This window comes from Scatophagus argus, chromosome 15, assembly GCF_020382885.2.
Source record: "Scatophagus argus isolate fScaArg1 chromosome 15, fScaArg1.pri, whole genome shotgun sequence".
Taxonomy (NCBI): Eukaryota; Metazoa; Chordata; class Actinopteri; family Scatophagidae; genus Scatophagus; species Scatophagus argus.
The window spans coordinates 22,817,070-22,836,611 of NC_058507.1; the positions used below are offsets into that span (position 1 = coordinate 22,817,070).

The 19,542-nt window shown below is 38.8% G+C and overlaps 1 protein-coding gene across 1 annotated transcript; it reads right to left on the reverse strand.

Annotated features, from left to right (window-relative positions):
- Nucleotides 1–9,859: 9,859 nt before the first annotated feature.
- LOC124072490 (B-cell lymphoma/leukemia 11B-like) lies at nucleotides 9,860–18,384 on the reverse strand. The gene is made up of 2 exons (XM_046413957.1): nucleotides 16,590–18,384; nucleotides 9,860–10,738 (listed from the first exon to the last, which is right to left on the reverse strand). Exons 1-2 carry the CDS (start codon nucleotides 16,642–16,644, stop codon nucleotides 10,227–10,229), a joined length of 567 nt encoding a protein of 188 aa, XP_046269913.1. The 5' UTR covers nucleotides 16,645–18,384; the 3' UTR covers nucleotides 9,860–10,226.
- Between the last annotated feature and the right edge of the window lie 1,158 nt (nucleotides 18,385–19,542).

Consider the following 19,542-nt stretch of genomic DNA (forward strand, 5'->3'; position numbering starts at 1 on the left):
CAGCCGTGAGACGACCAAACATCACTTTCAAAGCAATCACCCGACACATTGGCGTGTTTACAGCATTTTCAGACTGGGGTTGGTGGTGCTTTTCTGAAAATAAAATGAATGGCTGTCAATCTTCCTCTGCTTATTTCTATTTATCCTTAACATGTCATTGATATGTCAGGCACCAGAAAGCCTCCTCACCCGCTACTTGCTCATATGGCAACAAACACCAGGCCTACACTTTACAAAGAAAGTTAACAAAACTATGCCTGGTGGTGATAATAAATATTGCAGTTCCGTGGTGGATATGTGAAACTATATTCCAGCTACTTTAACTGAGCCATAAGAAGCCCTCTGTGAGACCATGCCATTTACTCAAGCAATGTCTGATGTCTGAACACTTCTTGTTTTAAAGTCTTTTCAGTTTATTACACATTCTTGTGACACTTGTGACACACATTCAGTGTAGTGACACAGTAACAGTGCAAATAAGGTGCCAACAGCAAGACTTTGTGCAAATAGATAAATAACACAAATAAGGTAACAAATGATAATACAATGTGCAAAAGCAGATAAATATCACTGCACGTTCTCATATGGATCAATTCCACCAATTTTACTAATTTTTTTCGAGGTACTCAGCCTTTGGAACAGGGTCCAGCATGTCTCCATACAGTCCATTGCCTTTCTCTTTTGTACGGTCCATTTTGTGTGTCTCTCTCTCTGATGTCAGCAAAAAACTTTTGCCTTATTTGCTTTATTCAGAGATTACATTTCCCTCAAAGAAATCATTATGACTCTGGTGGCACTTGAAGTTAATGCTGTTGATATTCTCATGTGAATACATGTCAGTTTTGCTGGACAGTTAGAATTAGACTGATTCATGTTTCTAATTTTTTTCCTGGTAACGAAATAGTAATTTTTAAAAATTTTTAATAAGAGGGCCTGTGAATTTACCCCTGCTTTGCAATTTAATAAGTCGGCATGGATCAACTGTTAATGTGCAAATGATTTAAGTGTGCAAGCTTGTACTCATCAGCACAGTAATTTTTAGGAGTTGATAGTCCCTTGCCTGTTATAGAAGTGTTAAGATGGCTAAGATATAGTGGACAAACGAGCACGATTTAATATTACAAGGCAGCAATAATATTTGTTGTATTGCAATACATTTGACTCTTTAGTGTACAACAACAGCATTCTTCTTCTTCATATTGACTGGTGGATTGCAAACCAAAGTTAAAGGTGCATTCCTCATTGGAGTGTGTAGATGCTGTACTTGTTAAGTCAGTGACAGCAGTTTGGGTTTTATTATTGGCTCTGTTTATCAGCTATAATTTCACTTTATCTGGCCAAATATATAGAATAATTTATCATGCATCCTTAAACAATAACAAATGAAATTTAGTTTTCTGTTTCTTGCTTTGGAACACACTTGCTCATGAGTAATAAAAACCTGATATCACAAGTTTAATGTTAAAGTTATTTGTTTGTTATCGAAAAGCTTTTCACAGTTTCTTGACAGAGCCCAGTTTTTAACTATTAGACAGCAGTTTATTTTCAAAAAATTTAAAAGACGACATTAGAAGTGAGACTGGGGGGACATTATGACAAACAATTATGAAAACATATTTCCTGCTACCACTCTAGTGAATATTTATAAAATGTAGTTTTTTTGCTCTAATGAATCTTTCAAATTCTAAAAGCAAGTGATGATGTATGGTAATTTATTTTCTAATGTAGATAAACATCTTTCATTTCTTCAGAAAGAAAAGCTATAAGGTAGTGACACAGCAGTTAGTGACATCAGGACATTGACTGTATATATTTCCAAATGCAAAAAAGAGTAAATAATGCATGCTTGTTCAAAACTCAATATTATTTACATTTTACATTACATTCAATATTTACATTTATATTCCTAGTGAGTTACCAGAGGAGAGTTGTATAGTCAGAGTATAATCAGTCAGAATTACCATTGTTGAACAGATGAAAAACAAGTGCCACATACAGAATCTACAGGGAAAAGACTCCACTCTGATTGATGGGTGATCAATGGGACATGCTGAGAGGAACAGAAACATGTCATGAGCTCCCACCACTAAAATTGGATAGGCAACAAAGAAACAAAAAAAAGAATATTTTGTTTCATCACCTTTATCCTTCATATGACTGTCTATGATTCATGTCCAGCCTATTGGAAATGGTTTTGTGCTGGCTGGAACCCCACACTCTCCACACTTCTAATAGTTTCTGGCTTTACTTCTGTTATTGCGTTGAAATTAATCAGAGACCACCAAGAAAAACATATATTTTCTCTCATTTCACTAGAGCTCTCCATTCATACATATATAGATAAATAGGTAGGTAGATATTATGGCATACCGTTCAGGAAATTAATATTTGAATATATGGAATGAAACTGTGAATATATGGAATGAACCTTGAATATATTGAATGAAACTCTGAATATATGGCATGAAACTCTGAATATATGGAATGAAACTCGAATATATGGAATGAAACTCTGAATATATTGAATGAAACCTGACTGACTTCGCCATTGCCACCATCTTTGTTTCTTTAGCTATGTGCAGCGGGTGGCAGAAATGATTCAGCCAGCATGCAATTTGTTTGCAGCTATTTTAAACAATGAAGATTTAGTAAACACACTGGCACCCGTGCACAAGAAAGGTGGCAAGGCAAAAGAGATAAGAATAGGTAGGGTTTATTTAAAACTAGAGGAGGGCTCTCAATAGAGTGCATATTTAGGGATGCACTGATAGCGATACTGCGTTAATATACGAAGCAGCTGGAGGTCGAAGGTTTCATTCTCCGCCGTCCTGATGTGATTCGGACACCGATTGAGTCGATCCAGCTAAGGTGCTCGACTCGATCACTCGAGCTGCTTTGTATCCGCAGCTGTCCGCGATGCTCGCTGTGATCAGCAGACGCAGCGCGCAGTGTAAGCGGGTATAAAGGTCTTGATTGTTAGCAGTGAACTTTTAACAAGTACGAGTATATTAACGCAGTATCGCTATCAGTGCATACCTAAATATGCACTCTATTGAGAGCCCTCATCTAGTTTTAAATAAATCCTACCTATTCTTTCCTCTATCTTGGCACCTTTCTTGTGCAGGGGCGAAGATTCGCCAGTGTGTTTATTAAGTCTTCATTGTTTAAAATAGCTACAACATGTGCGAAGATTGTACATAGGGGCTGTTGCGGGGCACTGCTGTGAGGTTGATGCTGATGGCATGGCAACGGCCTGGCCTGTAGGCCAAGGTCCACCCCATTCCCGACTAAAAAGACAACGAACTTCATGGGTGCCAGTGTGTTTATTAAGTCTTCACTGTTTAAAATAGCTGCAACCAAATTGCGTGCTGGCTGACTCATTTCTGCTGTCTGCTGCACATAGCTAAAGATACAAGATGGCGGCAATGATGATGTTAGTCAGGTTTCATTCCATATATTCAGAGTTTCATTCCATATATTCGAGTTTCATTCCATATATTCAGAGTTTCATTCCATATATTCGAGTTTCATTCCATATATTCAGAGTTTCATTCCATATATTCAAGGTTCATTCCATATATTCAGAGTTTCATTCCATATATTCGAGGTTTCATTCCATATATTCAAATATTAATTTTCTGAACGGCATGCCATATTATATATATATGTTATTTATTTATGTTTTTTTTTTTTTTGTTTGTTTTTTTTGCACATTTAAGAAAAACACACTCAAAACCCTGTGCCAAAGCCACCAGCAAAAGGGCAAAACTCTAACTTTGTTTAACAGGAAGTTTGTTAAATATGATCGACCCTGTGGGAAGTTCAAATAAGCTAGTCCTTGAGGGAAAAGCTTTAAATAAATGAAAAGCCTCTAAAATCAACCTTTGCTCACTTAGATGCCGTTTTTATCAAAGGATAGTTGACTCTCCAAAACTATCAAAAGCCAAACAGCAAAGTAGATATTACGTTTCTCTCTACCAATTGCTCTCAAAGTGGGATACAGAGACCTCTAAGATAGAACAATACAATGTGAATCATATGCCACTAAATCTGATCATATGTGACTATATTTAGGATGGTAGTGTATGAAAAACGTGAAAGTAATCTGTTGCTTCACTATATTCAATCTCAGTGGTAGCCCACACACAGACATGAAACAACAAATAGGAGGCATCTCAAAGAAGAAAAATATTCTTATTAGATACAAAAATCATCTAAAATAATTTCCATTTACAAATCCTGTGAATATTATCCACATATTACATCATATATCTAGTCTCAAACCCACCACGGTTTGAAAAGGTAAAAGGACAATAAAGTTGTTGTTATTTGAAATGAAAAAACTCAGAGCAAACAATAGATTCACAAATAGCTGCTAAGTGTGTGTGAATGCCGTAAACAAAATTGAAAGATTTAGCCAAAAACCTCAGAAGAAAAATTCTGAACAGTTAAAGGATATTTTGTAGAAGATATAGACATACATATATAGAGAGAAATGCTGTCTGATAAAATAAACCTGCTATCAGTTCTGCCTCAGTAATACTCATTGCCCCCCTCCCCCCCTTCATCACGAGAGAGAGAGAGAGAACTTATTCCACTAATTTCATCCCTGACAACAAGACATCAATTTTTGCAAGTTGCCAAAAATTACTATGCATAAATGCAAAGAAGGCTGATCAGGAGTAATTAACACAGCTTCATATGCAAATTGTATTAATGCAGAACTACAAAGTCATTATGCAAATGAGAGTTTCATCGAGCCTCTTGACAAATACTTCCAGCCATCTATCAGCCGAGATATATGACAAGTTCGTTCACTTAGTTTAGACTGGAGGGTTGCCTGTGTGTTGGTTAGCGGATTAGCAGTGGTTAGTACTACTGGCTAGCTCTCTCTCTGTGTGTGTGTGTGTGTGCATGTGTCTATGCGCATGCATACATGGGCTAGTCTGAGTGTGTAAACAGTGTGATTAGGGAAGTGTCTCATAGCTGCGCAGCAGAGTAATGAACCTGAGATCCAAGGAATGTAGGGATGGAGGAGAGAGGAAGGTAATTTTGATATGAATATGCATGACGCTAACTGGCTTTGATGATTAAAGAAATTTTAATATTTAGATGAGTTCATGCAAAGTGATTAACACAGCAGAGAGACAATGAGGCAAAAATTGCGAAAAGAGATTTTGAGAATGCTAAGAAGCACATGCCAGTTTGTCTTCTTATGCACTATTAATGGCAAACACTCACTATTATTTCGTCTCTGTAGTTCTCTCTACCCCTCTTTTTCTGTTTCTTTTCCAGTCCTCAGTCTTGGTGTCTGGGTTGTGTCCTGGATACTGGATTTACAGTGTCATCTAGAAGAAGTTTTTGGAAGGAGGGAGCTGAGCATGTGCACAGACACACACACACCATTCACGTATGCACACACACCTTTAGATACATACACAGCGTCTCTGAGTTTGAAAAGAGGGTGATGAGTTGTAGCAGTGGGATGGGGGGGATTAATAACGGTCTCAGTGTGTGCAGTGGCCAGACTGGCCTGGGATCTGGTTAGCTTGACACAGCTGCTGAAGTTGTAGGGAAGTAGCTAATCTCTACCAAAGGAGAGGGACCATGCTTTCCAGTAAATTTGTCAAATTCAAGTGTATTGTCTTGGTAGAAGGCTAGCTAGTGGGTAGGCATACATTTAGGAGGTAAATGTAAGTGAAGTATATAAGGCTATGCTAGCTGGTAAGTATAAGTAAAGTAAATGCTGATTAAACCATTTTAATCATGATTTTTTTGGTCAAAAATCTATATGATCTAATATGTATTTATACACAAGATCGAAATAGAAGCAGCCATACAAGAACAATATTGATGAAAATCAGCAAAGAATAAGGAAACAAGGTTATGAAGTTTTCACGACTTAATGCTTAAAACTTCTGAGGTGTGATACACAGCTCTATGCATAGGAGATACACCATATGGACACTATATAGACAAAAATATTGGGGTGACTAAGCCTCTTACTTCCACTGAAGGGAAATCTTAATGCTTCAGCATACCAAGACATTTTGGACAATGTCTGGGGAGGGATTTATATTCCAGCATTGTGTGCCAGTGCACGACACAAGGTCCATAAAGACATGGTTAAATGAGTTTGGTGCAGAAGAACTTGACCTGGAACTGGAACAGAGATTATGAGCCACATTTTTTTTTTTTCAACATCAGTGCCTGACCTCAAAAATGCTCTACTGCATGTTAACTGAATGTGTTAACCCTAACCCAAACCTAACCCTAGCCCTAACCTCAAACTTAACCTAAGGAAGTCTTCACCTTAATATTTAATGGTTTATGTTGTGGGGACTTGCATTTTGTCCCCGTAAGTAAGGTGAGTTCCCACAATGTGAATGTAAACAGATTTTTGTCCCCACAAGTACAGGAATATGCATGAATTTGCATACACGTGCACACACACACACACACACACACACACTCACACTCACACACACACACAAGACCCAAACTGAAACTAGCTAGAAGCACAGAGGCAACACAGTGTGAGAGAAGTAGAGACAGAGAGACAGAAGGAGAGGGCGATCAGCAGTGTTAACCAGAGTAATTACCACTTCAAAAAGAGTGTTGTTTCCTCCCAGCCTCCCAGCTTTATCAAAACAACGAATCAAAACAAATGCAATGGGTGCTGTAATGCCTTTAACATACAGGCTGGTGTCAAACACTCACTCACTCACAAAATGTGTTGTAGCTTTATGTATCTTGCTCCCCAATGTGTATCGAATGCCATAACTTGAAGTGAAGTGAGTGAGTGACAGGGGTTCTCAACCCTGGTAACCCAGAGCCCACCTCTGAGTGTTTTATGGTTGTTTTTGTTGTTTTGTTGTTTTTAGAAAAAGACACACAAAAAAAACCCAGAGAAAATAACATGTTTTCACAACATTCAACACTGTGCTTTCAGCTCAGCATCACTACCTGCTATTATTAAACCAGATTTATTGTATTCAGTGTCATATTGCCTCACCACACACTTCAGAGCTTTGGCCTGCACGGGGTTGTGGGTTGAATCACTTTTTAATTCCAAAAACCTATGCAAGTGCCACTGCATCTTAGGGAACATAGCTCCTTTAAAGTGGCAAAATACATTTATCTCTACTTTTTTTTTTGTTAAAGTGAATCTTACCTTCTTATTCTGGCTGAAAATACCTGACCTAAGTAGTGTAGTAAGCAGCAAGGTAAATGGGTTGGTAAAGTATATTGACACCAAAGCCAGGGTTTTCTACAACACTCTTTTATCCTATGCTAGATCATTTTGTTCCTCTTTGCTTCAGTATTAACACTATATTTTACACAACTCTTTAAGAAGGCAGAGAAACTATAGACAGTTTTGAAACATACATTATTTTGGTCTTATCTTGGTCTTAATTTGAATTTCACTTGGATTTGTGTGATTTTCACACATCTAACATTATGAGGCAGTGTCAAACTGAAATGCAATTCTAAAGTAAAGTAAGTAAAGTTTAAGAACATGACAACGTGTAGTTGTCATGTTAGAAATGATGGAGACTAGTCTGATTTTATCAACCCGTTTCTTTTGACTGAAGTAGGTAGCATACAATAGGTCCTTTTGTGAGAAAAACAAGTCAAATGATGCACCAAACACCCCCTTTTATGGGAACGCATAAAGCAGAAGGCCTGGGTTAACAAAGAAAGTTGATAACAACCATTGTGATACTCATTATTCTGTCTGGGGTTTTCAACTTCATCAAGTCAGCTCACACAAAGAATGCCTGACTATGCTGAAGTTGCTTGGAAGCATACCCCTTTAGACAGAGTAAATAAAAGAAAGATGGGAAAAAACAGAGAAAGTGGTTGTGAGAGTTCAGACTGCTGTTGTGTTATAAGCTTTGATTTGTGTTAGTTAGTGTGTAAAAGTGGGGAGACTTAAATTCTCCTAAATAGGGGAATCAACATCTATTTGTCAGACTATGCCAGCGTCAGTTTCACAGACACACACACACACATACTAACACACAGCTTGAAAGAGAACAAAAAGGTGTCATCATATTTGAGTTTGCCAAATCTTCAGACATCTTTCATGCAATATGTGTTCCTCTCCACTTCAACTGGACTTAGTTTAATGTCTAAATAAAACCCTTGCTGATGAGGCTTCAGGGCTTCTCTGTGTCTTTTGTCTGCTTTTTTTTCCTTTCAAAAGGTAATAAAGGTGTGGAAACCTGCTGAAGGATAAGTGCTGTATGGGCAAACAGAAAATTCCATCCACCATATTTCAGTTCCTTGGTGGTTATGAGCAGGGCTTTGTGTATTCTCTCCAAATTAAACTCTGTCTTGATTAATAAACCCCTCTGTTCTCTCCCCATGTTACTGTGTGCTACTTGGACTTATTTCATGTCAAAATTGTGAGATAATACTGAAGGTAGTTTTGTAACATAAAATGTTATTGCTGCAATATAATAAAGAATTGCAGCAGTGCACATCCAATTGAGCTGCTAATATGTTTTTGCTTTTGTGAAAATTATTATGTGTTCTGTTATGAAGAAATATTGTCCAATTTCAATCCCAATGCAGACCATGTGGAGTTGATTCCACAGGAGGACTATGACTAGATCTATTGCAAGGATTTACACTGGTACTGGTAAAAATAAACTTACGCACATACATATGACTAATGCCCAATTAATATGACTAACAGCAACCAATTAGTGCACATGCTTGCATGATTGTTAGGCGTTCATTGAAGACCCACAGTTACAGTCCTGAGCATCATGTTTTCAGTGGTTCACATGACTGTACTGTTCACAGCAATACTATGCGACTGCATAACAGAGTTGTAACAGCCTGGCATAATATCGATGAAGTTCATGCCCAATCGCAATGTTTTACAGAGCAGGCCAAACTGCAGACTGATGCCTTTAGGGAAGCACTGCCTGGCTACTACACACTCAGAGAGTTAAGAGTGTTGATTATATATTATAATGTGTCTTTGGGCCATTTAACACTGACATTGGTCCGGTGATGCTGATGCATTAAGTTACATTTCTGCATAAATGTCAGGTGGATTTTACATAAACCTTTGAAATGAGAATGGGAATTAATCAGCTTCCAGAGTTACATAAAAATACTTAGACCAGACAAATTGTCTTGATCAGGGTATTGTTCAGAGGTGTAATGCTTAAAATATTTCATGCATTAATTTGAAGATAAAATACAGATCATGATTTCTTTTGTATTATTGAATGATTAAACGTATTCATACCATGCCCTTGAAAAGAGGGTTTGATGGACATTTTAGAATATTTCAAGGCACGTATAGTTTATAGTCCAAGTAAGCTGTGTCAAAACATCAACCACAAAAATTCTTTATCATCATCAAAAATAAAAAGAAGAAGAAACACATGGTACATGCATTACTGTTTATGTGCACAATTTACACAATTCCACATTCACAGAAATGATATACTGGGTATTATTATTTTCTATTAATTAAATAGCTGAAATGCTGAAACTGAAACAATGAAAACTGTATTTTTTTCCTTATTAGTATCATGTATACCTGTATATTATTTCATTTTAGCTTCCACTTTATTTTATTTTCTGTTTTTCTAATACCAGTAATTCATTAGGTCTGGATTAGGGTTTCTTCTCAGTGTGGTAGGATATTTAACAGTACTGAGTCAAAGGCTACTGCATTGGTTGTTTACACTTACATTTTGTCTTTTTACTCCTTATGCAAAGCACATTGAATTGCATTTGTGTTTGAAAGGTGCCATACACATAATTTTGATAACATCTAATCCTTCATACTCAATGGTAGATGTACAAGTATGAGTTCTAGTATGGGCTGCATTTCAGTAGGATGCCCCCACAAAAGCAGAAAAGGTCAATTTAGTAGTTAGTAAGTTTTTGTACGTGTGTTATATATTTGATCAAAAATAAGTCAAAAAATGAAAGGTTGCAGGCTTGGCACTGTCCTGAATACCTGGCCATCTGTACTTCTATTCCTTATTTCCTTCCACAATGGGATAGTTAGGAATGTTGGGTAACATAATTATAATTTTTCTTCTGAAAGTGAAACTATGTGGAGACAAAATGTGGCTGGCCTAGCTTAGCCTAGCTATTGTTTGTTGTTTCTGCCTCTACCTAACATATCAACATAACATGAATCTTCTCATCTAATTCTAATTCTAATTTTTTTTTATTTTCCCAACCTTGAACTATATCTTGAAAGTGTGTGTGTTTTCCTCATGCCTACCTGCCGGTGTGTTTTCCTGTTTCGGGCAAATTCCTTTGGTTGGCATCCTCTCTCCCCTTTCCCCACCTCCCACTTCCTCCTCCTCAGGAGTCACCTGGATGCCAATTTCCACTGGCTCCACCATCTTCCTCAACTCCCCTCGCTGCACTTGGTGATGAAGGCTCTGCAGAGGTGGACTCCCTCCACTTCCTCCCCGGTCATTAACCTTGTCACAGCAACCATTGGCCAGCAGTGAGATTTGGCATTGCTTCTTCTTGTGCTCAATGAAGAGGAGAATGTCGCCCAAAGGGAGGGTCATCTGACACTGGCCACAAGTCAACAGGTCGTGGTCAGCATGCAGGCTAGATGGCAGGGTATGGACCAGACTAGGCTCCAATGTATGGGTTGGTAGGTTGAGTCGGTGGGAGGACAGGCTGAGCAGATGAGGTGGTAGGGGTTCAGAAAGCAGGTGGCCATCTGGATGCTCGACCTCCACTGTAAACAAACAAAAAAACAGAAGAGAAAGGTCAGATGATTTCTTCAAACTGAAGTTTCATTCTGACGTTGTTCAGTGGGATTTTGGGAAATGCTGCTTTTTCTGGTCGTTTTCACCTGAAATATGACATTGTGTTGCTGTGTTGCTTCTCAACATTAGTCCTACTGATCATGCTAATTGTAATCTGTACTCTGATCTGACATATATGTGTGTGTGTGTGTGTGTGTGTGTGTGTGTGTGGCCTCCAGGCTGCATCCATCTGTCCTCTGTTACTGAAATGTATGCATAGTACAGTATTTCTCCAACAATAAACATTAGAGAGTGAACTGACCTGAAATAAACACACCCCACCGCAGAACTAAATACATATTGATGTTTCTTATAAATATAATGTAAATATCTATATGCTGACATCAGCCAAAGCCACTTTCAGGAGATACTCAAAGATTGTGTCAAAAAATTGATTTTGCATTTGGTTGTGAAACTCAGAGCCTCACTTTGGCCTAATTTGTCTAATAACGCTCGGGTGAGTTAAGAAGCGTTAATAAGATTTCAGTTAACTTAAACATCTAAAATGAACAGCTCAATAATAACACCCCACTCTTGAAAAACCATCTACCATATCTGCAGTGAGGGTAGTGCGACAGATAATTTCAGGGCTAAAATATGGGTCTGGCTCTTGTTGAGGCCAAAAAGGCACTGCTGTCTATTTCCTTCATCAGGTAGATGTTTTCTCTCTGCAGGCTACATCTCTGGCATTTGGCTTTGTCTATTTATCACCTAACATTTTGAATGTGCTATTAATCAATCTAGACACTTCACATCAGATAATATTCACAACAGAAGTGGGATAGCTAATCTGAGATAGACAGACCAGAACTGTCACACACTCACCATCCACAGCAACATTCATACATGTGTAGCATCACAGTCACTGGCCTATAGTCACACCTCAGGATTTCTCCAAGCCTGAGGAAACATGTCTCTTTCCCTGTATTTTCTGTCACCTCACAAGTGTCTACTACTACAATGAAAATGAAGGAAAAAATGTCTGAAAAACCACTTTACTAAAGTACACTTTCCAGGAGAAATTTCACTACTCCTACAGTAAAACCTTTATGCTATAGAAATTAAAAACATGCCTTTGTTTTGACTTGCAGCTTTTTTAAAGATTTAACCTGATTTGAAATGAAAATGTGTTTACCTCAAAGCTAATTCAAGTTCATCACGAGGTAAATCCCCCATTCCTGTTGAAGTCGGGATTACTGTGTCAAGACAATCAGACACGGATTGGAGGCAAATGTGCAAATAATTCTAAACATTTGTTTCAGTCTAATTGTGGTATGAGCTGGATTTACATGATACAGACAGAGACAGAGTTCACAGGCTAGTGGGGGAATGTTACCTGTAGTGCTTCATCTCATAACTAACCTACCAATCCTTTCATATGAGTAGAAATTAATTATTTTATCCACCATTTTTGATCTGTAAATGCATTGTAAGTCCTTTTTCAATTGCATAAATGAATATATGATCTTGCAAATTTGTATTCATTGTTCACAGACAATACTGACAAAGTAGTAAGTAGTAGTAGTAAGTAATGTTGACAAAATCTAATTAAAGTGAAAGACAAAATTTATATGTTCAAACCAAACCAACATATAATTTAAGAAACAACTCAGAACAAAAATTATACAAAATATACCCATAAAACTGAAAAAATAACACGTATTAACTTGGGGTCCAGTCATTTACAATACCTTTACTGCTGTAGTTTCTTGACTTTATCAGTTCACTACAGTGTATACATACACACGCACATTCTCATACTGAACGTAATAGATGTCAGTCAGGCAGTGTCATGATTTACTTTACATAGTGTAAGTAAAAAATGTGACAGAGAGACAAACAGTGAAGTACAGAGTGTGCAGGTGTTGACAGTTGAGAGATGAATGTGGTTTTGATGGTTTTGATGTCATCTGATTCACACACACATTCGCACTCTACTACCCCTATCAGTGGCAGAGCAAGCAAACTGGCAGCCTGAGAGCTCCCCCTAGCAGGGAGGGAGGGAGGGGGAGAGAGAGAGAGAGAGAGTGTGTTAGACAAGGAAATACAGAAAGAGAGAAAGGGGGAATGGGGGAGATAAGTGGTGTTGAAGGACATGTGATGACAAACAGTGCACAAAGCCTCAGCTGAGCAAACCAACAGCAGGCAACAATGTGTGTGTGTATGCGTGCATCAGTGCACTATAGTATCAGTTTATACTATACTGTACCCACTGAGAGTGTGTACAGCCAGCTGACCAATAAAATTAGTTTAGGAATGCTCTTTGAGAACCGAAAACCCTCATCCTGCGCATTCATGAACATAAACATGTATACACACACTCTAAAAAGTCCCACCTCATGTCACATTTTGCTTTCTTTTGCAATTTCTGACAAAAAACATGTTTTCTGCATTCTTCTTTAAATCAGAAATAACCAAAACTGACATTTACGAATAATTTTATCCAAAGTAGTAAAGCAATTTCTTTTTTACACATACACATTTTCTCAGTTACCTATTGTGATGAATAAACTTCAACTTGTGGTACATTTTCGTCTATGGTATTTTAAAACACCTCATCTACAGAATGTTTGACTCAAATAAAAGGACTTACTAAGTTCTCTCTCTCTCTCTCTCTCTTCCTGCGTCTCTAACGAAGACTTAGCCACAGCAGGGTGCACAGATATTTGACAAGGCAAAGGGAAATATGCATCTCAAGTGGGTGACTGCAATTTACACGCAGCTCTCTCTCTCTCTCTTTGTTTCCCTCTCTACTTGTGTGTGTGTGTGTGTGTGTGTGTGTGTGTGTGTGTTTGCAGCTACAATGAGAGCTGTTGTCCTGTTTGCATCTCTTCACACTAAATCAGCCTCTCAGAGAAAAGCTAGGGTTATTTGTAGTGAATGAGAAGCAGAAGGCACATCTGCACCTTCTGCTGTATACACCGAATGTACACCAAATGTGCCTGGCAAACAAAAAAAAGCAAAAGCAAAATAATTTCCACTGATTAATCTTTAACATGTGTCTCTGATGGAGAAGTTGTACCAAATTCTCATGAAGGACAGAATATTTTATTTTAACACTGCAGGAAATTAGAGCCGTAAAGCATACAGTGCTGGATATGTTTGCAACAGATGACAATAAACAAAATGTTAAATATTCATAGAGTGTACTGAATAGTTGATTCCCTCTCAAAATTTTTAATTTAATATGTTTTTTTCAATCTGTTCACACAAAAATGATGACCACAAAAGAGAGAAGATAAATTAGAGAGAAATTTTAAGCTCTGAGACAAAAGAAGATTGTGAACCTGGGCCTTAAACTCAGTATCAGGATGTTGTCACTAAAAGAGCACTCAGAGCATGACAGTAGCTTTACAGCTATAAATTAGGCTTTTCCAAATCAGAGATATAACTTTCAGATAATTTGTCATATTTTTTCTAATGCTTTCTCTCACTCATAAAAAAATATAAAAAGACAGTAGAGGGGACACAAATCTAATTCTACTTCTGAAATCCTGAATTCAAGCCCAGTTTCATAACCTCATTTGCAATGTGTTGTGAAATGCAATATTTAAATGCTCCAATTAAAAAAAAACATTTCAGACAGATTTTATGACCTGATAGATCAAGAAAAAATATGTTTTTGGGGAGGGGGGTCAACATGCATTTGCAGGTGTGAGTTCATGTCCATGCAAGCTTACATACATATATAAGTGATTCTGTGTGTGTGTGTGTGTGTGTGTGTGTGTGCATGCATGATGTGTATGAGGGTACTCAAGCATATTAAAGCACAGAGCATCTCTTACACACAAATTATGGAAAGTACAGCACTGTACTGCAGTCTGATTGATGATAAATCAGACAGACAGGTTAGACCTGCTCTTTGGCCACCTCTAAACTGCATTTTGTACTTCACACACACTCAAGTGCACACACACACTGGTCTTGAAGCATCTCTACTACAATGCAAACAGGAAGCTCATTAATTAGCCTCCATCTTCATGTTCTCTGGTCTTTCCACATCTTGTGGCTGTCTATCCATCTAACTTATTTTTTATAAATTAGAATATATACTGGGCTCTTTGCTGCAGAAGCTGATATCACAGCAAACCATGTAGTTAGCACAATGTGGCATATTTCTAATGCAGTTCTGTTAATGAATGAAATCTGTACTTGTGAGGATATTATTTGACATCTCAGCCACAAGTGTTTATATATGTGTATGTGTTTCTTTGTGTAGTTATGACTAGGCCTACACAGGAACCTACACAGACAGACAATGTGTCCCAAGACCTGCATAGATGCTCAGCGTACACGCGTGCTGTAAGTGCTGTTAATATGGGTGGTAATCTTTTTTTGAGAGAAGTCTCAGCAAAATAAGGAGGATAGGATAAAAAAGAGAAAAGTAATATTTCCCAAATGTAACAAATGTCTATGATGGTTTGTTCTTATAATCAACACTTCTTCCTTTATGATTTTGACTCATTAATGCAAATCTGTAAATCCATAACAACCGCTTTAAGCATCCCTTGCTAATATTTTGTGCTTTTTAGTCGACAAAATCCTGTATGTGACGCTCCTGTCAGCATGCTGCAGCCACCATAGCTGAAGACTAACCTGCTGAGAAGTTTAGCGGCAAGTGCCAAATGCTTGCGTTAAATAAGAAGGCAGACCGATGTATTTCCTCTGAATTATTTGCTCTAGTTTTGATATGTGAAAAAAAGTGAATTTACTCCTTCAAAAATAACAAATTTGGTTCCTAACACTTTTTCTTTACCACCACTAAACATCTTTAATATATTATTAATCCGCCACTAAAGTTCTTTGAAACCCTGGAATTTTCTGCTGCCAAGGCATGCAGAGTATTAAATAATCAAAATCTATAATTAATTTTACAACCGGGGAGACAGATACCTTTAAATGTATGCAGCAGAAAAGCAGCATGAACGGGACTAATCAATCTGAAAATGAAGAAGAAAACATAAGGCTGTAAGGCGTCTATTAAAGATCCAATAAGCCGCAGGAAAAAAAACAAAACAAATTTAAGTCTGCGTGTCCAGTCAGAGGCAGTCAGCGGCATCTTTCACGTGTACAGTGAAGAATATCTTGTGTTTAATTTCTTTTGTGATATTTTTTTTAAGATATCGTTCATATCGGCCCTTTTCTTGGAAAGATGAAAACAATGTTAGAATTAAACAGGCCTACTCGAATTCCTAAGTGACTTCTTTTTGTGCGTGTTCGTGAAATATGAATAAGCACAGCTGCAGTTTAACATCCTAACTGAGAAAGAACTATATCTGCTTATGAAAGTGATTTTAATAAATGAAGTTTCAATCATAAATCAATGATCAACGTCGGCTGAAAATTAAGAATACTAATCACTCAGATCAGCGCTGGTTATAATTTAATTATAATTAAAAACAGAATAATGAAGAAGTCATGTACCAATAAACTGCCAGTAAAGATCTCCGACTTCTCAGTGAGTTGTTTTTAAAGAAGTCAAACACGCAATTTTTTTCTCTTTCTGTAGTCAATGTGTAATTGAATTTGCTACAATAATGGGGGTATTTACAGATCAAACAGTCAAAGTAAATTTGAGCCTTTATCTAATTTTGTCAGTAAACCTGTGGAAAATCTGGCCGTCAAGAGGCACTTCAACAAACTCTGCGCTTCAAGCCTGAAAATGTTCATTTTTACGCACAGATCACACAGGAAAAAATCCACTCTCAGAATTACAATGGAGAGACAAAAGAGAAGCAAATCCTGTTTTGCAATGATGTCAGTTTTTGCAGGCATACTTACATGTTATTTCTCTCTGGGATAGGTGTTGCGGGTTCCCCTGCTTGCGTCGGGACATCGCCCTAGCATTTACACTGGCATCGCCCGGAGAGCGGCGCTGGAAGGGTCGACTCTCCGCCTGCTGCTGCAGCTCCTGTATAGTGACTGGCACCAAAACCCGCCGTTCGCTGACCACTCCAAACTAACTGTTCTCCACTGCCCCCTAATGTGGTCCTCGAACTGACCCCTGCGCGACGGATATCCTTCCAGCGGGCAGCGGCTCCTGTGCTCTTCTGTGACCAGCCGTGGGACAGCGCTGGGCGGACTAACGCTCGGTCGGAGTGCGGTGCCAACGTGGTTGCGCGCTTCCCTCTTCAGTCAGAGGTGACGGTGAGAAAGGAGGATAGTCCGACTTTGGCTTCTGCCGCTTTCACACCATCTGTCAGCTGAGAGCGAAGAAGGGAGCGCGATGGAGTGGAATGAAAAAGCGGCAAGTCGCGGGAGGTCGGCGGCACCTGCGGATGGTCAGTTACTACCTGTGTCCACTCTCCGGCCAACCTGGACACCCCGTGTCCCTGTCCAGAGAAAGCAGGTGAAGTGACGGCAATTCACGTCTGAAAGCGTGTAAAATAGGAATCCAATTTATTTTTTCTTAGCACTTCGAGTTGTCGCCAAGAGGTGGGCACTTCTTCTGCTGCACTGGCAGTACCAGCCGGGCGGCGGATTACACTTAAACTCTTTAAGTCAAAGGCCTGTGCTGGTTTGAGGATAGAGTGCTACCCTCTTATCTCTTTGTGCTAGCTGAGAGTCCCGCATCCCCGGGTTGTGTGGACTCTCTGTGGCTCTGTGTGGCTCTCTGGTTTCTACAATGACATAAAACTCAAGTTCAAGTGCGGACGTGACGTTCAGTCTGCGGTGAAAAAGGAGAGCGGAGACTGAAGAACACTGGGGGCGACTAGTGGTGGCTTTTACACACGCACACACACACGCACGCACGCGTGCACATACTTGGGAGTACGGCGACAGCTGTGGTCTCAGTTGCCTAAGTCATCTCCGCCGGTGTCCCATCACTATTAGAATGGGATTTATTTTTGTTAAATTGGGATCCCAGGTGCTCCTGTACCTCGTCCACAACACGTATTTAAAAAGTCCACAGGCTGGTAGTAGTTATTGTGTGCTGTTCGTTTAACACTTTCCCTTATTACTGGACAGCGTGCGTACATTTCTGTGACTATTAAGTATGGTTTAACTGTACAGTTATTAAGATTTGATTTACAGCATTTAATAATTAATTTAAATTACAATCATATTTTTGGCCATTTAGGTGCGCACAAAACATAATTTCACCAACTGATTCATATTGCCGGCCGTATTTTTAGTCCATAGATTCAAAGTGATGCGTTGTCGTAGCCTGTATGTGCTTACACATTTTTGCATTACACACATTTCACTCATATTCATTCATATTCAAATAATTTGATAATAATCTGTGTGAATATAGCTTGTGGTTTTTGAATACACACATCTTTCTATCAGAATAAAAATGTCATTACCAAGTAATATGAAAGTGTGGAAATCAAGAATCAACTTTGTTCGATGATGTTTGGGTTTTAATAGATTTTTTACTATAGGGTGACCTCAGGGTCTCAGATCTGCTTTACCTAAAGTGGAAGATACATTTCTTACCAGTCAGTAAGATTTGACATTATACTAATCAGGGGAACGTCCAAAATACAATTATACTGAAAAACGCAACACAAGTCAAAACTGTGCTACATTTATTCATCAACACCATCAAACGTTGGTGTCCTGGTTGGCACAGAGCACACGCACGTGTGTGTTCGTGTGTGTGCTTGCTTGTACAGTAAGTGTGTATTAATTTTCGAGCTGATGATTGATAACAGGTTTACTCGCACAACGCAGCGTTCCCGAACGCTGCCTGCTTTCCTGGCAGCGCCCACTGTTTGAAAGAGACAGGTACAGTGGGGAGTGTATGATTTCCATCCTCACACGTCCCTGTGGAAGAGGAGAAGGCGACTTAAAAAGTAAAATTTGATAACTTGGAGAAACATGTAGGACACTCTGTGGGTGTGTGTGTGTGTGTGTGTGTGTGTTGCGGTAGCTGAGCAGTGCCATCTTTTGATGAAATCCTACCCAGCAAGATTTAGATTAGAGGAACATCGGTGTTTTATAAAGAAGAGGTTTGAACTAGTGACCAATCAGCGTTGACTAGAAGCTACAGCTGCCAACCCCTTTATCAATACAGCGCTGCATCTGAGCTGGATTAGCTGCTATCATTTTCCAAAAACACAATTTTTTCCTTCATCTGCATGTCGGTGTCTCAACTAAAGCGCTCCACCCGTGGCTTGCGAAAAAAGTGGGAGGGAAACGCAGGCCTCGGGGTTCTTTTTATCCCCCTCTACTTTGCATCTACACAAACCTTTAGTTTGTTCCTGGACCAGGTGTTGTCAGAGCAGCAGATCATCCAGCGAGAACGCCATTTCCCATCCATCATCCACCTGGCTTTGTGTTACGACTTCTCTCCACTTTTCTTGCATCGCCTTGAGTACCGCTTCATATCTCCTCCAGCCTTCTTCTTCTTTCTTTTTTCTCTCTATATATCTTCACAGGGTCTTGTCTCGACTGTTTGGGCTTTGTCCCAGTAAGCCAAAACCTCTCCTTATTTCACGAGTACACCGTAGGAGGACATAAATAGATTTATCATGCTCATTTACAAGAAAAAGGAGAGGGTGGCAGGTTCGTCCAAATGTCTTTGTCGCGGGCATAACATAACACCCACTTTCATTTGGGAGGGATACATGCAGCACTTTGTCACAATAACAACCGACAGAGAGCATTATGTTGAAATGTAAATCATTGTCATTTTAAGGAGCAACTCAGTCCAGTTTTTTTCTTTTTCATGAAGATAAGGGATTAAAGCTGCTTTAATCCAATATCTTAAATAAATTGTCTTGAT

Coding starts and splice junctions, on each gene's coding strand:
- LOC124072490 (XM_046413957.1), bottom strand. CDS start 16,644: ATGTCCCGACGCAAGCAGGGGAACCCGCAACACCTATCCCAGAGAGAA. Junction 10,739..16,589: donor ATCCCAGAGAGAAATAACAT/GTAAGTATGCCT, acceptor GTTTGTTTACAG/TGGAGGTCGAGCATCCAGAT.